Below are 17569 nucleotides of genomic sequence, written 5' to 3'. Positions count from 1 at the left end.
TGGTAGAAGAAGGATACGAAGACTATCGCAAAGAGAAAAAAGAAAGACAGCCGGTAGAAGAAGGATACGAAGACTATCACAAAGAGTAAAAAGAAAGACAGTTGGTAGAAGAAGGATACGAAGACTATCGAAAAGAGAAAAAAAGAAAGACAGTTGGTAGAAGAAGGATACGAAGACTATTGCAAAGAGAAATAAGAAAGACAGCCGGAGGAAGAAAGATACGAAAACCATCGTTAAAGAAAGAACGAGAAAAAGAATGCTATAGGAAAGATATGAAGAGTATGGGCAATAAAAGAGAGAAATGATGATTATGATAATGATAGTGGTGGTGGTGATGACGACGATGTTAAGGATGAATGCATACTAGTATTTAACAATAATCATTTTAAATGGGAAAACACAATAATTGCAATACTGGCAATATACCAGAAGATCTACTTAATTCAAGGCTCACACAACAAGACAATTCGTAACGAGCACTTAGAGAAATACAGGAAATGATTTACAAGTATTGTCTGTACATACGCGTCATTACTTCGTGATCCCAACTATAATTTAATATTCCCAAATAATTATATTTTTATTATAAAATGTTACTTTGCCTAGGCCTACTGAGCAGGTGAATTGTACAGTATATCGATTTCTCATACATATCCTTGTCTGGCATAATACAGTATATTGATAGTATCACCATCACTCATATTTCCAGTTATTTTAATATGCAACTCCATTGTACCGATAGGTGACGCGTCCGGAAAAACTTTCTTTTTAGACTTATAATTTTTATAGTATACCTTACGAATCGAGAATATTAGAACTGAGATTCGCCCGACTATTAACAAACCGAGAAAAGAACGTTCGCAAATAATACGTGAAGCGATCGTATTATTGATAGCAATCAACGTAGTGTATTCAAATACAAATTAGAACCGACTCATAAGATCGTTATCCATCATCGAATTCTCAGCTTGATAGTTATAATCATTTCGTTGGTTAAGAAGTTTGAAATGCAATTTGTGAGGAGTTTTACAGCTTCCTTAACGTTAATAAGAATAAAGTAATCGATATAATGAATACGTTTCTGAAACTAATATCTTTGAATGCACACCCAGTACACCTGCTAGTTGGTTTTTAATCGTTCTTGTTTAAATGAACTTGCGGTTAATAGGTTTTATATGGAGGATGTACAGTACTCACGTGACTCATCTTATAATGTAATTACATGGGTTTGTGTATAAAATATTAATAGTGACGACAAAATAGAAGATTATACTGATGACAAAAAAAGAAAAATGATAATGATAATTTCAAGCAGTAAACTACTGTAGATCTGAACTTGCCACAATGGCGAGTTATATACGTTATCCGCGAAAACGATAAGTACGAAATAAACACCGTGTATGTGCGCGGAAATGCTAGGATACCTATATAGATTTGAAGCATATTATATAGCCTAAGAGTTACATTAAACAATATGTTTGTTTCAAATTTATGAATATATAAGTGATTAATGATTAAGACAATTTTCGAGCCAGAGTGCTTGAAGAAATAAAATAATTGAATTGAACGTTAAATACTATAATGACGATAATGGAAATAAAGATTATATTGATACTATCAATGAAGACGTGTTCTTCATACATCTAACACGTGTAAGGTACCTGTGACGCCTTTTAATTTGCAGACAGAAAATTACCTTTAAACCAACCTATTTCATTTTGAAAGCCTTTAAAATACAATTTTTACTTAATCAATCACTATCTATCTTGTTATGTCTCTGGAAGGCATTCTAGCGCTTCATCTTCTCAGTTTAATATTCAAACCGCTTTTATTTTATTACTACCTTGTCTAAGGGATTATATTCAAAGCGGCCGCGGGCTAGAGAATGCAGTGTAATTGTTAATGGTATTGAGTGGATTTTAATAATTAATATAATTTATAGTGCAACGCAAGAGAACGTTCTTTCATCTTAGAAAATCGTTCAACCGTAACGTATATCAAAAGTGAGTTAATAATACTTTCGCGGATAACAGTAACAGCTATTTAAAACATACGTGTGTCTCTAAAAAGAGACGTACCGGACACTAAAATATTGTTTAATCATTATATCACAATTTATTATTATTTACATGATTAGTTAAAAATTACTTGCATCGCGCAGTGATTTGTCAAATTACTTGCGTTGCACTACGTCCTAATGTGTGGAAATCAAGCTTTATAAAATAGGTTTTGCATGCTATACCTAAAATAAATAATTCAAATGTCTAAATAATACAATATATATATATTAACCGAGTACGGTTAACAGTAAGTTATAACTATATATATTTTTTAATCAAACACTAAAGAATTTGTATTCAGTACACAGTGGTAACGCCTTAAAGGGTAATTCCTGATTTTAAATGTGTAAGGTTTAACATGTATCTATATTGTAATAGCCCTAGCTCAAAACGTCATAAAACAACACGACTGACACTCAAAATAGGCGCAGAGCAGAGCAATTACAGACTATTTGGCGTATTCAGCAGGTTTATTTTCGTTGTCCTATTATTTATATCGGTCTGTGTTATGTATTATAAAATGTATTATAAAATGTATTATATTAGTGGCTATGTATATGCCTGCTTTATTTACACTTACTTAGTTACAAATTGGGTTATGATGTACTATATACAACAGGAAATGAAACAAATTGTCGACGAAGTCATTAACAAATACTCGAAACGCGATAATTTCAATTATTTGACAGTTTGGAATTACCATTGCCGGTTTCGTATTTGCATCTGAAGATACAGTATAATTATTTGATTTCGAATAAATTACGTTACCATTTTTTTAATTAGCAGCAGCTATTACAAAGTGTATAATTACTATATCACACGAGTTGAATAGTATGAACGCAAAACGCATATGTATTAAAGGATTTTAAAGAACATAAATTATATAATAACTTGTATAAGCTCATCGTCTCCAATGCACATTTAAAATGGATGCACTTTATTAGGATAGTGCTTGTATATAAATTAGCAATTTGTTTCCTTACAATATTTATACATCTCTTCAACAATGCATGAGACAATAAATGTATGCGTGTGTTAATATGAATCTATTTCATTATTCAGAATTGTAAAATGTATATTAAAAGCTGATTGATTGATTGATTGATTACTCACCATTGGCTTTATCTAGTCTCAGCCCAGCCCACATTCCTTCTTTAAAAGACGTCTTACCAAGGAATGCGACTTCACCGATCCGAGATTTGCCAAATCTTGCTCTTACTCCCAGTTGCACCCAAGAGGGGATGCACACACTAGGCTCTTCCATGCTTTTATCATACACGCTGCTACTGGATGTGTTCCAACTATCCACTGAGAGAAGACTTCCTAAGCTAACAATACCAGTGTCAGAGCTGCTGTTACTATCAGCGTAGAAGCTACTGACACTACTTGTTTCAATGCTGTTGAAGTCGGTATGCATCTTACTAGCTTTCCTTTGCTGGTTCTTGTCGATGCTATTTCCTTTGTTGAAGTAACAGTTCAAAGTTTTGACGTCCAGTGTAGCTGCTGGACTTTCATTGCTCTCATTGCGGTGAACTATTGAAATTTGCTTAGATATTCCTTCAAAGAACTCTGGTTGAAAATCTGTGCACATGTTATTATTATTATTGTTGCTATTGCTATTGCTGATACATTCTTTATCAATATGAGTTGTTTCTGTAGAATCATTAATCATATCTAACAAGTTATCTGTGTCATGCTCAAAGAGAATATCAGGAATGTGCATATTTGTTCTAACATTTGCATTGTCTTCAGTTTCATCCATAATATTCATAACAGTATTAAAATCATCTAGTACATTTGTTGAAGAGTTTACATTACTTATATCACAATCATCTGAATGTTCATTTATACATTCTTGTTGAGATGCGCAATTATTAGATTCATCACAAGTTAATTTATCAAACTTAAAATATTGATTTCCACCTTTTTGGAATGTTTTCTCACTGTCTTGAGTAGGTAATACAGAAGTGACAGTTTGATGACACTTATAATCTTCTTTCTTTATGGGTGAGGTTTCTGTTACGTTTAACAGTGGTTTTGGTTCCTTCTGCAGGAATTGGTGTGATAATGGTTTGGGTTCCTCCTGCAGATGTTTTCTATGTACTGCTGCAAAATCATGGTTAGTACTTTTATCGAAATCCTCTATCCATGACTTTCGATTTTGGCTAATTTCTTGAATGTAAGAAGAAGGGGAATCTTCTAAATTGTTATCAGTGTCATCGTCGTCAAACCCTATACATGTAAGACTAAGAAAATCTGAAAAGTTTCGTGACCCATAACCACTTGACACTGAAGAGACAGGACTTGATCTGCCACCTACTAACTCAGAACTTTCTTTTTTAAGCAGGGGGCTAGAATGTCTTCCAGTAACTTCTTTGGCAAATGGTTCTCTTTTATTATTTTGAGAAGTATTAGTAAAGACCTCAGCTACCTCTTTAACCGTTTCCTTTTGAGGTGGAGAGCTCAAAGATTCAGTTGATACATCTTTACTGATTCGTTCTTGTTCAAGTGGATGCTTCAAGATACTAGCCGAGCTGTTCACAACATCGTTTTTACATAGTGATGATCCATTGTTCAAGGTACAACTTTCACTTACAAAATCAGAACATTTATCACTACTATAAGTTGTACAAGGAGCAGAGGAAACATTGTATATAGGGATGGGTTCTAAGGTACTTGGTCCCAAGTCTTTAGTTATTGCTAAACTACTAAGGAATGTTGAAGTGCTTGGCGTCCCATCAGGAGAAACATTCAAACTTTTGTCCAAAATTATCTTTTCTATGTAAAGTTCATAAGATGAAGTCTTGTTTTCTAACATTGATGGCTCCAGATATGTATCATTCTGTGGATCGAATACAAATAAGATTAATTACTACAATATAAAATTGGTGCAAGCCTACATAGTGTCTTCAATACATGGAAGTCTATTTCAATTACGGTAGAAATCATACTTATAATCACTATAACATATGTTTGCATTGAAATCAATATTTAATATCCTACAGCAATAGCTGTTAGTTGCACTTTCTACATATTTTGATATATATTTAAACATTAGATAACTTCTCACACACTGATTATAGGTATATTGTTTTCAGTTGAGGAAAATAGTTTAATTAAAATCAAAATGTTGGTGCAAGATTTTGGTAAAGTTTCGTTTCACTAGATTCTAGGCATATAACATAAACTCATGGTTGGCATGTTGCAACCTATACTTTTAGAGTTACATTATGGCTAGACATTTTGTTGTTAAAATAATTAAGAATAGAGAAAAACAAAAGAAATTATTTTTTAAAAAAAAGAAATTTCTTTAAAAAACAAAATTGAAGATGGACTTTTTTGATGTAGGCCTTCAAGTTCCACATGGGCAGGTGACGAGAACCATGCCATCTATTGCCCATGGTATGCAGAGATGGGGTCATGTTTGAATGTATCGCAATTGAAATTAAATGAAAACAATGTGTATTCTCCCATCATATTTCAACAGTCTTTTTGTTAAAGTATCTAATGGATCTGACCATAAAGTATCAAAAAGCTTCGCAAACTATACTAACTAAAAAGAAGCCAAGAAGCTAAAAGACTAAAAAAGATAAGCATGCATATAAAAACTGTAATTGTTATGTAATTGTTCTTTATACTGTATATCTGAACTTGTGGTAATTTTTAAATACTGACACCACTAAATAGTACAAAAACATGCAATCAATAGTTGAATCTAAAGGACTGTGCAACTACAATATAACAAAAAATGTATAGTTTATTAAATAATGAGTATAACAAAACTAAAAAAATATAAATTGGTAAAAAGGATGAAAAAGAACACCCAACATAATATTTTAATAAGGAATTTTGCAATAGTATACACTGTATGTAATATGATCGAATCTTAAGACAAAATATTAATATTTCCTTATTTACTGACCGACGATTAATTGAGTTTTGCCATTTGCTGGTGAAACAATATCTATTTGACAAGTCTAAACGGTTATTTTTAAATACAAGTGATAAATCCAATTTTAAGGAAATATTAAATTACATGTAATGTGATAGCATTTTTATTTTTAAATAAGGTTATAGATATGGATCAGTTATAATACTATGTATGTGTTATAAATTGAACAGTTAAAACAGAAAAAGTGAATGTTAATTTAAAACTTCAAATGCCAAAAGTAAATTGAGTAAACAGTAGAAAAACAAATTTAATTTCACTCAATAATTATGAGTGTGAATACCAATTATTTTTATATTATTATTTATAAATCAATAATCTATTTAAATTGTTAAAATATTAAGTATCTGTACTTACTGCAAATATAATTCTAATTTTAATATCTTTTAAACAACATATATTATAATAACAATGGTGCATAGAATATATATATATATATATCTTTTATTTATTTCTTCTCCATGGTAAATAATTGAGCTTTTGAGGATAATGACTTTTTTTCATAGCATACATGTATAGGTATGCTTTACAAATACTCTTTTAAAGATTGTTATGTTGCCAAGACAAAGGACCAATTAAAAAACAAGGTTATTAAGTTTGATATTTTGTGTGAATGACATAAATATGAATTCTTGAATAAACCTACTGGAAAAAAATCTTAAATAAAATAGATGGTGATATAGAATTTAAGAAATAGAGATCAAGAAATAATAATTTTTAAAAATTGAATCGATCACATTTCTGATTTAAAATTTAATTCAGTCACCAAAATAGATTTGAACTATAATAAAAAAAATCATCACAAATTACAATAGACTACACATAAACTAATTAAATAAGAAACTTGTTTATTGTGATAACGACAAAAATAAACAGATTCCATATTCTACACTATAATATTAACATGCAAAAAAGAAATATTAAAGGCATGCTGTGCAACTGTACCTACCAATTTTAATCATAGTTGTCCGTTTGACTATTGTGGAAAAAAAAGCACATCAAAAAAATGAACCATTCAAGTCAATTGAGTTATTGAATAACGTTACTGTTAATAACAATTACAGTATAATAAAAATAATAAAATTATTTTGTATTTATAACAAAAGAAAATACCATAAACGTTATGAAATACAGAGTGCAACAAACTTATTATATTAAACAGTATGTTTTGTTTAGTTTGAGAGATGGCATTGCTATTTATTTCAAGGCCTACTGTATGTACAAAATACAGATATTATGGATCAATACAATTAGATATTAAAATATTTATATTGATAGTATGGAACGATTGAGAAAAATGGCTTAATGTTGATAATAGTTTAATAGTAGGAGATTTGATATCTACAATTAAGGTTCTACTGTAAAAAAGCCTAAAAGTGCAAAATTCGTCCAAATGGTGGAGTCCGATGTTGCACATTTCATATCTGTCAGGTTTCATATCATCTTCCTGTATGTAGTAGGTACTGTGCAGAACCTTGTTTTTAGTATAGTCGCACATGAGGATTCCGCTAAGGGCCCTTGTGTTGAGCTGCCACCAAACAGTGCTTATTTATCTGTCCAACGACAGGGGCTTAAATGGACACCTATTCTTTCAGAAAGATTAACTGGGTTCTTTAAAGTGCACACAAGTCAGAATCCTTACTCGGGAGACTTGTTCTACCAACAGAACAATGATTGGGAGAACATTGAATCTTGAACTTGGTTTGCAGTGCCCCCGTACCGCTTCGCCACTTGACTTAACTAAAAACAATTGTGTGGATTATGAGAATGATGGTAGGTATGTTGAACCAGCATATAGTATAACTGTATGTATTGAGTATACTGTATCTGCATCAGTATTTATTTTATAAGACATATGTTTGTTAGTGGTAGATGTAACCAGGAGGAGACAAACCTTTGCGAGAAATGTTAAAAAAACTTTAAAAGATTCAGACGGATAGATTATACGCTTTATGTATGCATACTATGATTCTATAACATTCCATGAAAACTAATACTACTTTATCTGCATACAAATACCTAAAAAAAAAGTATTGTTTACTCTAAGATATTGCTGATATTCTGTACAACAAAGCCATATTTATGCTACTGGCAATTCTTCAGGACAAACACTTAAACAAATTTATGATCATGAAAAACTGCAGTGGTTCTGTCACTTATAATCATGAGATTAATAATAGATAATTTAGAAACAAGCCACAGGTAGCTAAGCTAATCATCCAGGCTACTTGGAGAACCAGGGCCTAGCATGTATCTTTTAAATTAAATATCCAAAGGTATCTGTTTATGAGACATTAGGGATTTGATGGTTTGCTTACCATGCTATAAGAATATATCTAGTTCACTATTTTAAAATGCAACAGGTTAAATTAAAAAGAATATAAAATTGAGATTAATGATAGATAACCACAGGTACTTAGCAACACATCCAGGACACTTGGTAAGTCAGACAGCTGCTCATCTATGCCTGGCATGTTTTGTTAATCAGTTTATAGGACATTAGTTGCATATTAGAGAGCTATGATTTCAATCAAAAAGTGTAATAGATTGAACCAAAAAAATTGAAATGAATAATACTAAAATAAACAATTCCCCAGCATATCAGTGCAAAATCCAAAAATGTCTGGTTAATCCTGCGACAGATCTAGTATGGACACCATGTCTTGTTATATACTTACAGTACAGTATAATTTCATTATGTCTTTAGTATAAAGTAAACGTGTCTTAATATTTCAGTTGATTCCACTGTCTCCTGGTGTAATGGGAATGCAATTACCAAAATATTCTCAAAACTACAGTGATTTCCTAGAAACACTTTACTTGCTGGAGTTTATTCGCCATGCAAACAATACTGTCAACTTGTTTTTATGTCAGTTTCTCGTATCAACTCGCAGTAAACAGAAAGCAGTAGTTTGATTGCCCTTGGCCATTGACTTCCATGTAAACCCACTTATGACAATCTGTTTATACACTTTTAAGAAGATCAAGCTTAACGACTAATCATTTTTGTTAAATTATTGCCATAGAGTACTATTTGAATTATTTATTTCTTTTCTGACATCAAGTACAGTACTCAATTTAGGCTTATGGTAATCGCTCATCAGTTTATAGTCGCGTGGACGCGATTCAATAGTTCACTATGTCGGTCTGTCTGTCGGTCCGGTATCACTATGCGTTTTATCGCTTTTCTGTACTTTTTGAACTGTTTTGATGTACAGACAAGTTTCAAAGTACATTACTTTTTGAAAGTTCATTTTTTTCTGAGAGCACGCGACTTATGGCTGTTGACCTTGTTAACTTTAATGTTTCCTACAATATCATAAATTCATCAACAATTTTTAATATCAACAATGGGTATGTTCAGACTCTTAACAGGAGAGTTAGGGCCTGTTTACACTAGGACGATAACGAACAACATAAACATTAATTTCATAAAAGAGAGTAAAGAATGATTATTCTATATTTCTAGGATGAAAACTTTTCTAATTTCTTTTGTTTTCTGTAGAAAAAATGTATATTTAGAAATGTATTGTTAGTTTTTATCATGCGTATTATAAACAAACTTTTATTTTTTATTTTTTTTACACCATGGATTAGAGTCAGACAGTTGTTAATAACACCTGACATCCAGAGTTCATAAAATTAGAGGCTAGACTATGGATTAACAAATGCTACTTCACAGACATGGCTGCCAAGTGTAACGAAACTCTCAAATTTGATGTAGGAATTGAGAAAGTTAATCAATGTGTCTAAACACATACACAATTGGTCTAACCAAATTACAAATAGAGTAACTTCTATGTTAGTAATATTAAAATAAAAGGATATTTAATCAACAATTTTCAATATTTCTGTAGGAATCGCTTCAGTAATCACCAATTATGTAATACAACTTCATTTTATAAACAGTCAAATAATGTTAGATAATGTTAGATAATAAGATAATCAGTATCCATTGATTAATTGCAAATACAAATAAAGAATATTGTAACTCTGAAAAAGTTGACATCTCATCCTAATATGTCTGTATAATTGGCAAAGATGAACATAAATATTATCATTATAAAATAAATTAATCTATAATTAAAATATCAAACAGTATTGATAAACACTACTGCACTCAAGGAAAATGTGCCACTTACCATTCTTAGTTCTTCTCGTACTGGTTTGAGGGCGCCAACTCTTCTATTACTACCATTAAGGCCTTTGTTGCTGCCAGACATCATTAAGTGTTGATAACTAAGACTGCTAAGATTGCCGAACTGAACGTTGGATGGGTTCGCTCCGTACGGTTCAAACACTTCGGGGCGCGAAGATGGAAAACTACTTTCGGAAAGGCACAAACTGCGAGGACGTGGAAAGTGAGGTGCAAATAAATTCTGGTTTGATAGATGCTGGAAGCTCAAATTACGCAAACTCTCGGAGCGAATAGGCATCTGTGAAATGATTAGTACAAAAATCCATATAAAGGCAACTGAGTAAATTTAAAATATTTGTTGATAATTGTGGAATAATGTTGTTTATAATTTAAGATTGACAGGTACAGATTGGGAGGAAAATGTAGAAGTGAATAAAAGGAAGATGAACAAAAAAGAAAAAGAGTAGGTAGAAAATATCATATCAATTTATGATAAAGAAGAGATAATGCATGATGAATGAGTATAGTTTTACATAGTTATGCAATAGACAACAACAAATGATGGAAAAAAGAAAATTAAAGAAATATGAAAGAAGAGCAGATAGAAAGATGAAATTTGTTATGAAGAGATTGAAGGTGATAATAACAGTTTTCAATATCAAAACAAGATGAAACAGGAAAAACCGAATACAACATCACAGTAAATACAATTACAGACAAATCCACCAATATATTTGAAAAATAAAACAATAACAAACCAACAAAACGAAAACCAACCAACAAAATAACATGCCACAAATTCAATGAAAAACAATGTATTTTAACATTACAACAAAAAATATGCATTTTCCCAATTATATACAAATTAGATTAAACAATTTAAAATGATTAACAACAATTGTATCATGGTCATATCATGCAAAAGTAGGTGTATACATCAAATGTCAATCATGCCATATAAGGAGATCAATCCAAATAAGGATCAGATCAATCCAAATAAGGATCAGATCAATCCAAATAAGGTATAAAAGAGAAGGATATAACGTTATATGTAACAGACAAATAGGAGACATTAAGCAACGATACCACACATCGTCAACAGACCAGAGGACATCAATAGCATACGGCAATGAGTATCCAGGCAGAGAATGGTTTAACGAATGCAACAGGAAAAGAACAAACAACTCCGTTAGAAACTCAAATCAACCCAATCCTAAATGATACGTTTTCTTAACTAAAATATGTGTTACATGTGTTATATTTGAAACAAATTACTCATAGGTTAAATAAGTTGCATTTTATTCACTGAATACAGTATACATTTTAATATTTGTCTAGTTCATTGTCTATGTTTGTCAACTTTGTTATCTGTTATGTACTGGTAAATAATTTCCACACTAAAAATTGAATGAATATGAATATCAACAATTCCCACAATACAACTTCAATATTTACATGCAAAAACCTACTAAAAAGTGCAGTCAATTTGCAAATCAATTTCAGCAAATATTTAGAGTATATGTGCATATTCAACCATTATTCATTGATATCTCAATTTAAATACTGCGGGTGGGGTGGAGGAAGAAGCCTATAATATAATTATTGCGATAATGTAATTTTTTTTATTGAATAAGTTTTTTGTTTAATTTTTTGCTTATCATTTTTTTCTTATTTTTAAATAAAAATAGTAAAAAAAAGTCATCCACCTCCAAAATTTGGAGACGGTTGGGACATTGGGCTGACTATAATTTTTATTTGCTCCACAAGGTCAGAAATATAAACAAAATAAATATTGGGATTTAAAATTACAAATAGAGTTACTGGAATATTGTCAGTACTGATCCAAGCTCAACTCAGAAACATTTTTGTTTTTGCTAAACTCAATTTGCAATATACCTGACTATTATTATTAGATCATGTTTATTGCAAGGTCAAAAACATTGTAAAAATTGTTGATTGTCATCAATAATACAGTCTGTTTGACGATTACATAACCAAATCTTACTGACTGTATTATATTGCCTTTTGAAACCAACATCAATGTTTGTTGATATTGGATAAAATTATGAATAGAAAAATTCAAATATTACTTGTCCTTCAAAATGCGGTTTAGTACACTACTTTGCATATTCTATTTTTAGAATATATAGATGATATATTTATATTGCCTCATAAAGGTAGTAATTGAAAATGAAAATAATATTTTTTAATTAATACAAAAGATACAATTTAGTAATGCAGTAGAAACATATAAAGAGGAGACAATTTGGGGTGTCCCTTGATTAGAGGTTGACTATAGTGTTAAAACAAATATTTAATCCATTGTTTGTTGTGGTGGTACCTGAATAGGAGTGTCTAAAAGGAGGGGGTTAATTTTCTTTTAGTTGACAATTATTTACAATAATTAAGCTTTCAATAAACAAACTAGTTGAATGTCTAATGTATTATTATACCCTTTATAAATTAATAACATTAAAACATTAATATTAACAGTTATATAAAGCAAATTTCTATGATAACTCATAGTCAGCAATACTTTACTGTCATAACAAAAAAAGTTTTTCATTTATTTTTAAACTGATTGCAATCATCCAAAACAACAAGTTACGATTCACCAAATTGGTTTAGGAAAAACGTTTGTGAAAAAATGTCCTGAATACTATATATTATTCTGTGTTTGATCTACCTTGAAAATAATTTTAATTGTATAGAAAAAGTACAGGTATGGATGTCATTAAGATCTATTTTTACATCATTTAGTCATTACATTATCCTAAATGTGTATAAATAAGCAGTTTGGAAAAACACATTAGAATTTTCAATGAATACATATCCATGATAAATGTTCACAAAGAAAAATATAATTATACATTTTATATATGGCTGTAATATTAATTTTGAATTTATTCTCATGAGGGATTCGCATGATCTCCAAAAATGTGTAACCATTTATTTTAATGAGTCAAGAGAGGTGGGATGATTGTGTAATGTTTTCATTTTACTACGACAGTACTATGATTTATTGTTTTATTCCACAGTTTGTATGTATTTTATTGTACTTTTTGGATTGGATTTTAATATTGAATCAACAAAAAAGATGTCACTTGCATGTTTATGCAGATTTTTTTAAAAATTATTATTTCATATGCATCCAACAGCGAGTACAAACTCGCCAATTACAGGATGGATACACTATTTTTATAATTTATTGTGTTTATAAACTTAGTCTTATTTGAGGCTTAGGGAATGGAGTTAAAAAAGTTGTGAGTTACAACCTTGGCACTGGGTCAGAATCCACTACTTTTTATCAAGAGGTTCCCACCTCTGTGCCAAATTTGTAATGAAATAAAATAATAAATTGCTAGTTTTGAATCAACCCTCTTGGACATGGGAGTTATGAAGACATTTTCCTGTGAAACGAACATATGAAAATATATGTTAACACTACGACAAACCTCTATTCAGCTAAGGGACAGTTTGTTGGTGCCGAACTTGTGATCCTAATAAATGGGGTGCTGCATAGAATAGGATTATTATATTGAATCACATTGCAAAGATAAGAAGTGAAAATAAGGAATGTTAATTGGAGTTTAGAAGACACCTTCCTGTGAAATGAACCTATTAAAATATATTTTAACACTACAGCAAATCTCTATTCAGCTATTAGGGACAGTTTGTTGGGTAAGGTGTGATCTTAATAAATGTGGTGCTGCATAAAGTAGAATTATTGCATGGAATAACATTGTAAAGATAAGAAGTTGAAAATAAGCAAAGTAAATTGGAGTTTAGAAGACACCTTCCTGTGAAACGAACCTATTGAAATATATTTTAACACTCTAACCTCTATTCAGCTCTATTAAGGGAAAGATTGTTGGGTCCTGAAAGTGTGATCTTAATAAATGTGGTACTGCATAAAGTAGAATTATTACATTGAATCACATTGTAAAGATAAGAAGTTGAAAATAAGCAAAGTAAATTGGAGTTTAGAAGACACCTTCCTGTGAAACGAACCTATTGAAATATATTTTAACACTCTAACCTCTATTCAGCTCTATTAAGGGAAAGATTGTTGGGTCCTGAAAGTGTGATCTTAATAAATGTGGTACTGCATAAAGTAGAATTATTACATTGAATCACATTGTAAAGATAAGAAGTTGAAAATAAGCAATGTAATTGGAGTTTAGAAGACACTTTCCTGTGAAACGAACCTATTAAAATATATTTTTACACTAGGACAAACCTCTATTCAGCTCTATTAAGGGGCAACTGTTACTAAGATAAAATTTGTTGGGTCCGAAGGTGTGACCTTCATAAAGGTTGTACACTGTAAAGATAAGAAGTTAAAAATGCAGGACAATTTAAATGCAATGCAATATTAAGTAGATTGCGATTTCTTGTAACCAAGTACATTATGCATGAGAAGCATGATACCATAAGTCGTTAATGCCGTTTTAATTACAGCACTGACAGCAACACAATCACAAGATTCAGAGTGTTACCAGGAATTAATCATACACATGCATATCATATTATCATAATTTTGTCAATAAAGTCCTATATTCAATTCATGAAAAATTCTATTTGTGTACATGGCAGCCTGACACAATTTATTAGTAGCCTCTAGTCGTTCAGGTAATAGCCCCAATTCTAGTATTATGATTTTCCATGTTACCAAATTCAGATAACTGAATACCTGGATAGTAATTGAGGGGGCTTTGGTTATTAACTTATAAACAAATAAACTTATAAACACATAAGCAATGATTAGGAACATTTTATGTCTGTAATGCTATTAGCCAAACTTCTAACTCTTTATCTTGTTATCATTTCAAAGGCACTTTAATCATAGAGGCAGAATACATAGCTTAACATAAATTTTGAGATGGTTATTTATAGATCATGCTATTCTGAATCTCTTAATAGCAATGATTCAGATGGTATAGCAAGTGTCACAATAACAATAAAGCATTCAACTTTGCTCTGTAAAATTACAATATCTAGTGTATACACTTGAACCTTCCTATGGGGACAGCTCTTAGCAAAACATTTCCCATAATAACTGTGATCAAAATCTGTTATCTTTTTCTTTTTCATCTCTAATTAATTCATAATGGTTCCTTCATAGGGGTTTCCAGTCGGCCCCCAAATGTTAATAATTATGTGATGGCACTGTGCAATCATGTTTTACTTGTGTGAATAATGTATAGGCAAGTTTATGCAATGCTGTATAAAATGTGGAGTAAATGTGTATCCATTGTTGATGAAAATACAACAAGTTCAACTCCTCAGAGGAAGCTTTATTCTGGATGAAAATAAAGTATGGATGAATTTAACTTAGTCATTTTGTAATATTTGAGAATACTGAACAGCATAATAACTATACTGTGCAAACAAATAAAACATTAGGTTTAGTTCTACTGCACTCCTTTTCACAATTTTTTAGGCCCTTGCTCAGCCACTTCCTCTCATAAGCGGACACCTATGAGAGGATGTTTCTTGGACAATTTACTTTTTTTGACAATGAATTTAATTTATATTACATACTGAACTAACATATAATCATAAAAGAATGTATTACTGTATCCTTTTACACAATTGCTCATTTATAAAGTTGACAAAGTAAAAAAAAAGGTTTTAAAATGTCATGAATAATTCCAGTATTACACACGCTCAAATCACTTTCTGTCTGGGCACTGGGATACCAGATACCATAATTAATTAAGTTTTATATGTTGTTCTATATATGTCAATTTTTTAAATTGTAAATCATATTAAATTAATGGTTGCCGAGATAAATGTTATATATAAAAGATATGTATATATCATGCTTTTGTTATTATTAACACAGCAATATAGAGTCATCTTACATACATAATAATATATGTATGAAATTCTATACAATGTATTTAATATCTGTATCACTATATGACAAAGTATACATTATGATAATCAAGTAGTTATACCATGTGAGTTTTTGACAGCTTAATACAATGTTTAGTTAGCAAGTTAAGAAAATATTAAAATGTCATAAACAGAAATCAAGGTCTTGCATTGATATTAAAATCCATAGGGAGCACTTAGTAAAAATAATATTTCTATGTTGCTATTAAAGCTATATTGCTATAAAAGTGCTTTTTTAGGTAGTTGTACATGTGGAATATAGGAGAAGCATAGGATAGAGTGACAGTTCGTATTAATCTCTCATATTCGCTAAAAATACAGTCTGTTTTTATCTCTTCTATTGGCTAAAACAGTCCATACATTAATCTCTCATAATTATTGACTAAAACAGTCTGTATTCATCTCATATAGAGAGAACATAATTATTGGCTAAAATAGAGGAGATAATTTATTCAAAAATGTGCATGACTTTATCTTCATTTTTTTTTCCATTTGCATTTTGGGAAAGAGCAAATAGCATTGTGAGTTTAAAACTTAAACTATACTTTGCAGTGTTACAATAATAGATCATTAATAATAGTCTGCAATTTTACTTCTCTGCATTTGCATTTACCAACAAAAGATCATAGGAATCAGGAAAGGACTATGCCCTCAGACTGGAGAAAATGGCAGAGAGGTGGTAACTATGATGAGCACACCAAAAGAGAATTAGCATACTGATTGACTCCTAACTCTTTGTACATCATGATCCACATTTTTATCTAAAGACAAGTCAATGAAGGTAATGATCTTGCCAAAGATGACACTCAGATATATTCAATTACTGTGAAATCTCAAACAAATCTTAATGTATAAAATATGTATCCAATGAACAAAAGACATTTAAGTTCCCTTCAACATGCTACCCAAGAAAATGAAAAAAAAAACCAAAACAGCCGAACTCCTCAATTATTTCGTCATTTGTAAACACAAATTAAACACAGGTTAAATTTAATCCAGGCCTTTGAATAGATAGTTTTGACTACAGTTGAATCTCCCAATACTAAATTCTACGAGAACCGGTCCAAATGGTCCCAAATTCTATTTTACCATTACCAAATGTGTCTTGGTATTGGGAAATTTGATTGTATTTAAAATAATGAAATCGGTAATAATTGAGGTCCTACTGCAATAACATACCAGAATCAAGTCAAGTAATGCCTAGTACTCACCCTAAATTCATTGTCAAAGCTCTCGGACCGCGACATGTCATATGTTGAAGACATGGCAGCTTGCTGTTGACAAAAACACAAAGTTAAAAATTAATTAATTAGTAATTCAGTAATGTTTTATTTTCACTATTGAAAGATTGTGTAAATAAAGTTTTAATGCAAGCAGAGAAACTTTAAACCACCCAATAATAATGTAAAAATAATTATATAGAAAATAAAACTAGAGATTGAAATCAGAATATTTTGCTTGATACTTGCTCCCTTGCATATGAGACATTCAGAATCGTAAAATCCCCAACTTTTTACATAT

The 17569-nt window shown here is 30.7% G+C and overlaps 1 protein-coding gene across 9 annotated transcripts in view; it reads right to left on the bottom strand.

The window, feature by feature from the left end:
- The window catches only part of LOC144840856 (kinesin-like protein KIF13A), a 54679-nt gene that overhangs the window by 4109 nt on the left and 33001 nt on the right, over nt 1–17569 (bottom strand). For 7 of the 9 annotated variants that reach the window (XM_078696904.1, XM_078696907.1, XM_078696906.1 and 4 more), the window contains 3 exons: nt 17260–17322; nt 10152–10445; nt 3174–4902 (listed from right to left, as the gene is read on the bottom strand). In XM_078696904.1, coding sequence (XP_078553030.1) covers nt 3174–4902; nt 10152–10445; nt 17260–17322 — 2086 coding nt within the window. Of the gene's footprint in view, nt 1–3173; nt 4903–6958; nt 6986–10151; nt 10484–17259; nt 17323–17569 lie in introns of those variants that run through there. The other 2 variants (XM_078696910.1, XM_078696911.1) reach the window with 2 other exon arrangements.

Source organism: Antedon bifida, chromosome 4 (assembly GCF_963402885.1).
Source record: "Antedon bifida chromosome 4, ecAntBifi1.1, whole genome shotgun sequence".
In the NCBI taxonomy this organism is placed as follows: domain Eukaryota; kingdom Metazoa; phylum Echinodermata; class Crinoidea; order Comatulida; family Antedonidae; genus Antedon; species Antedon bifida.
Note: the sequence above shows the minus strand (reverse complement) of the source record. Positions and strands in the feature narration are given on the sequence as shown.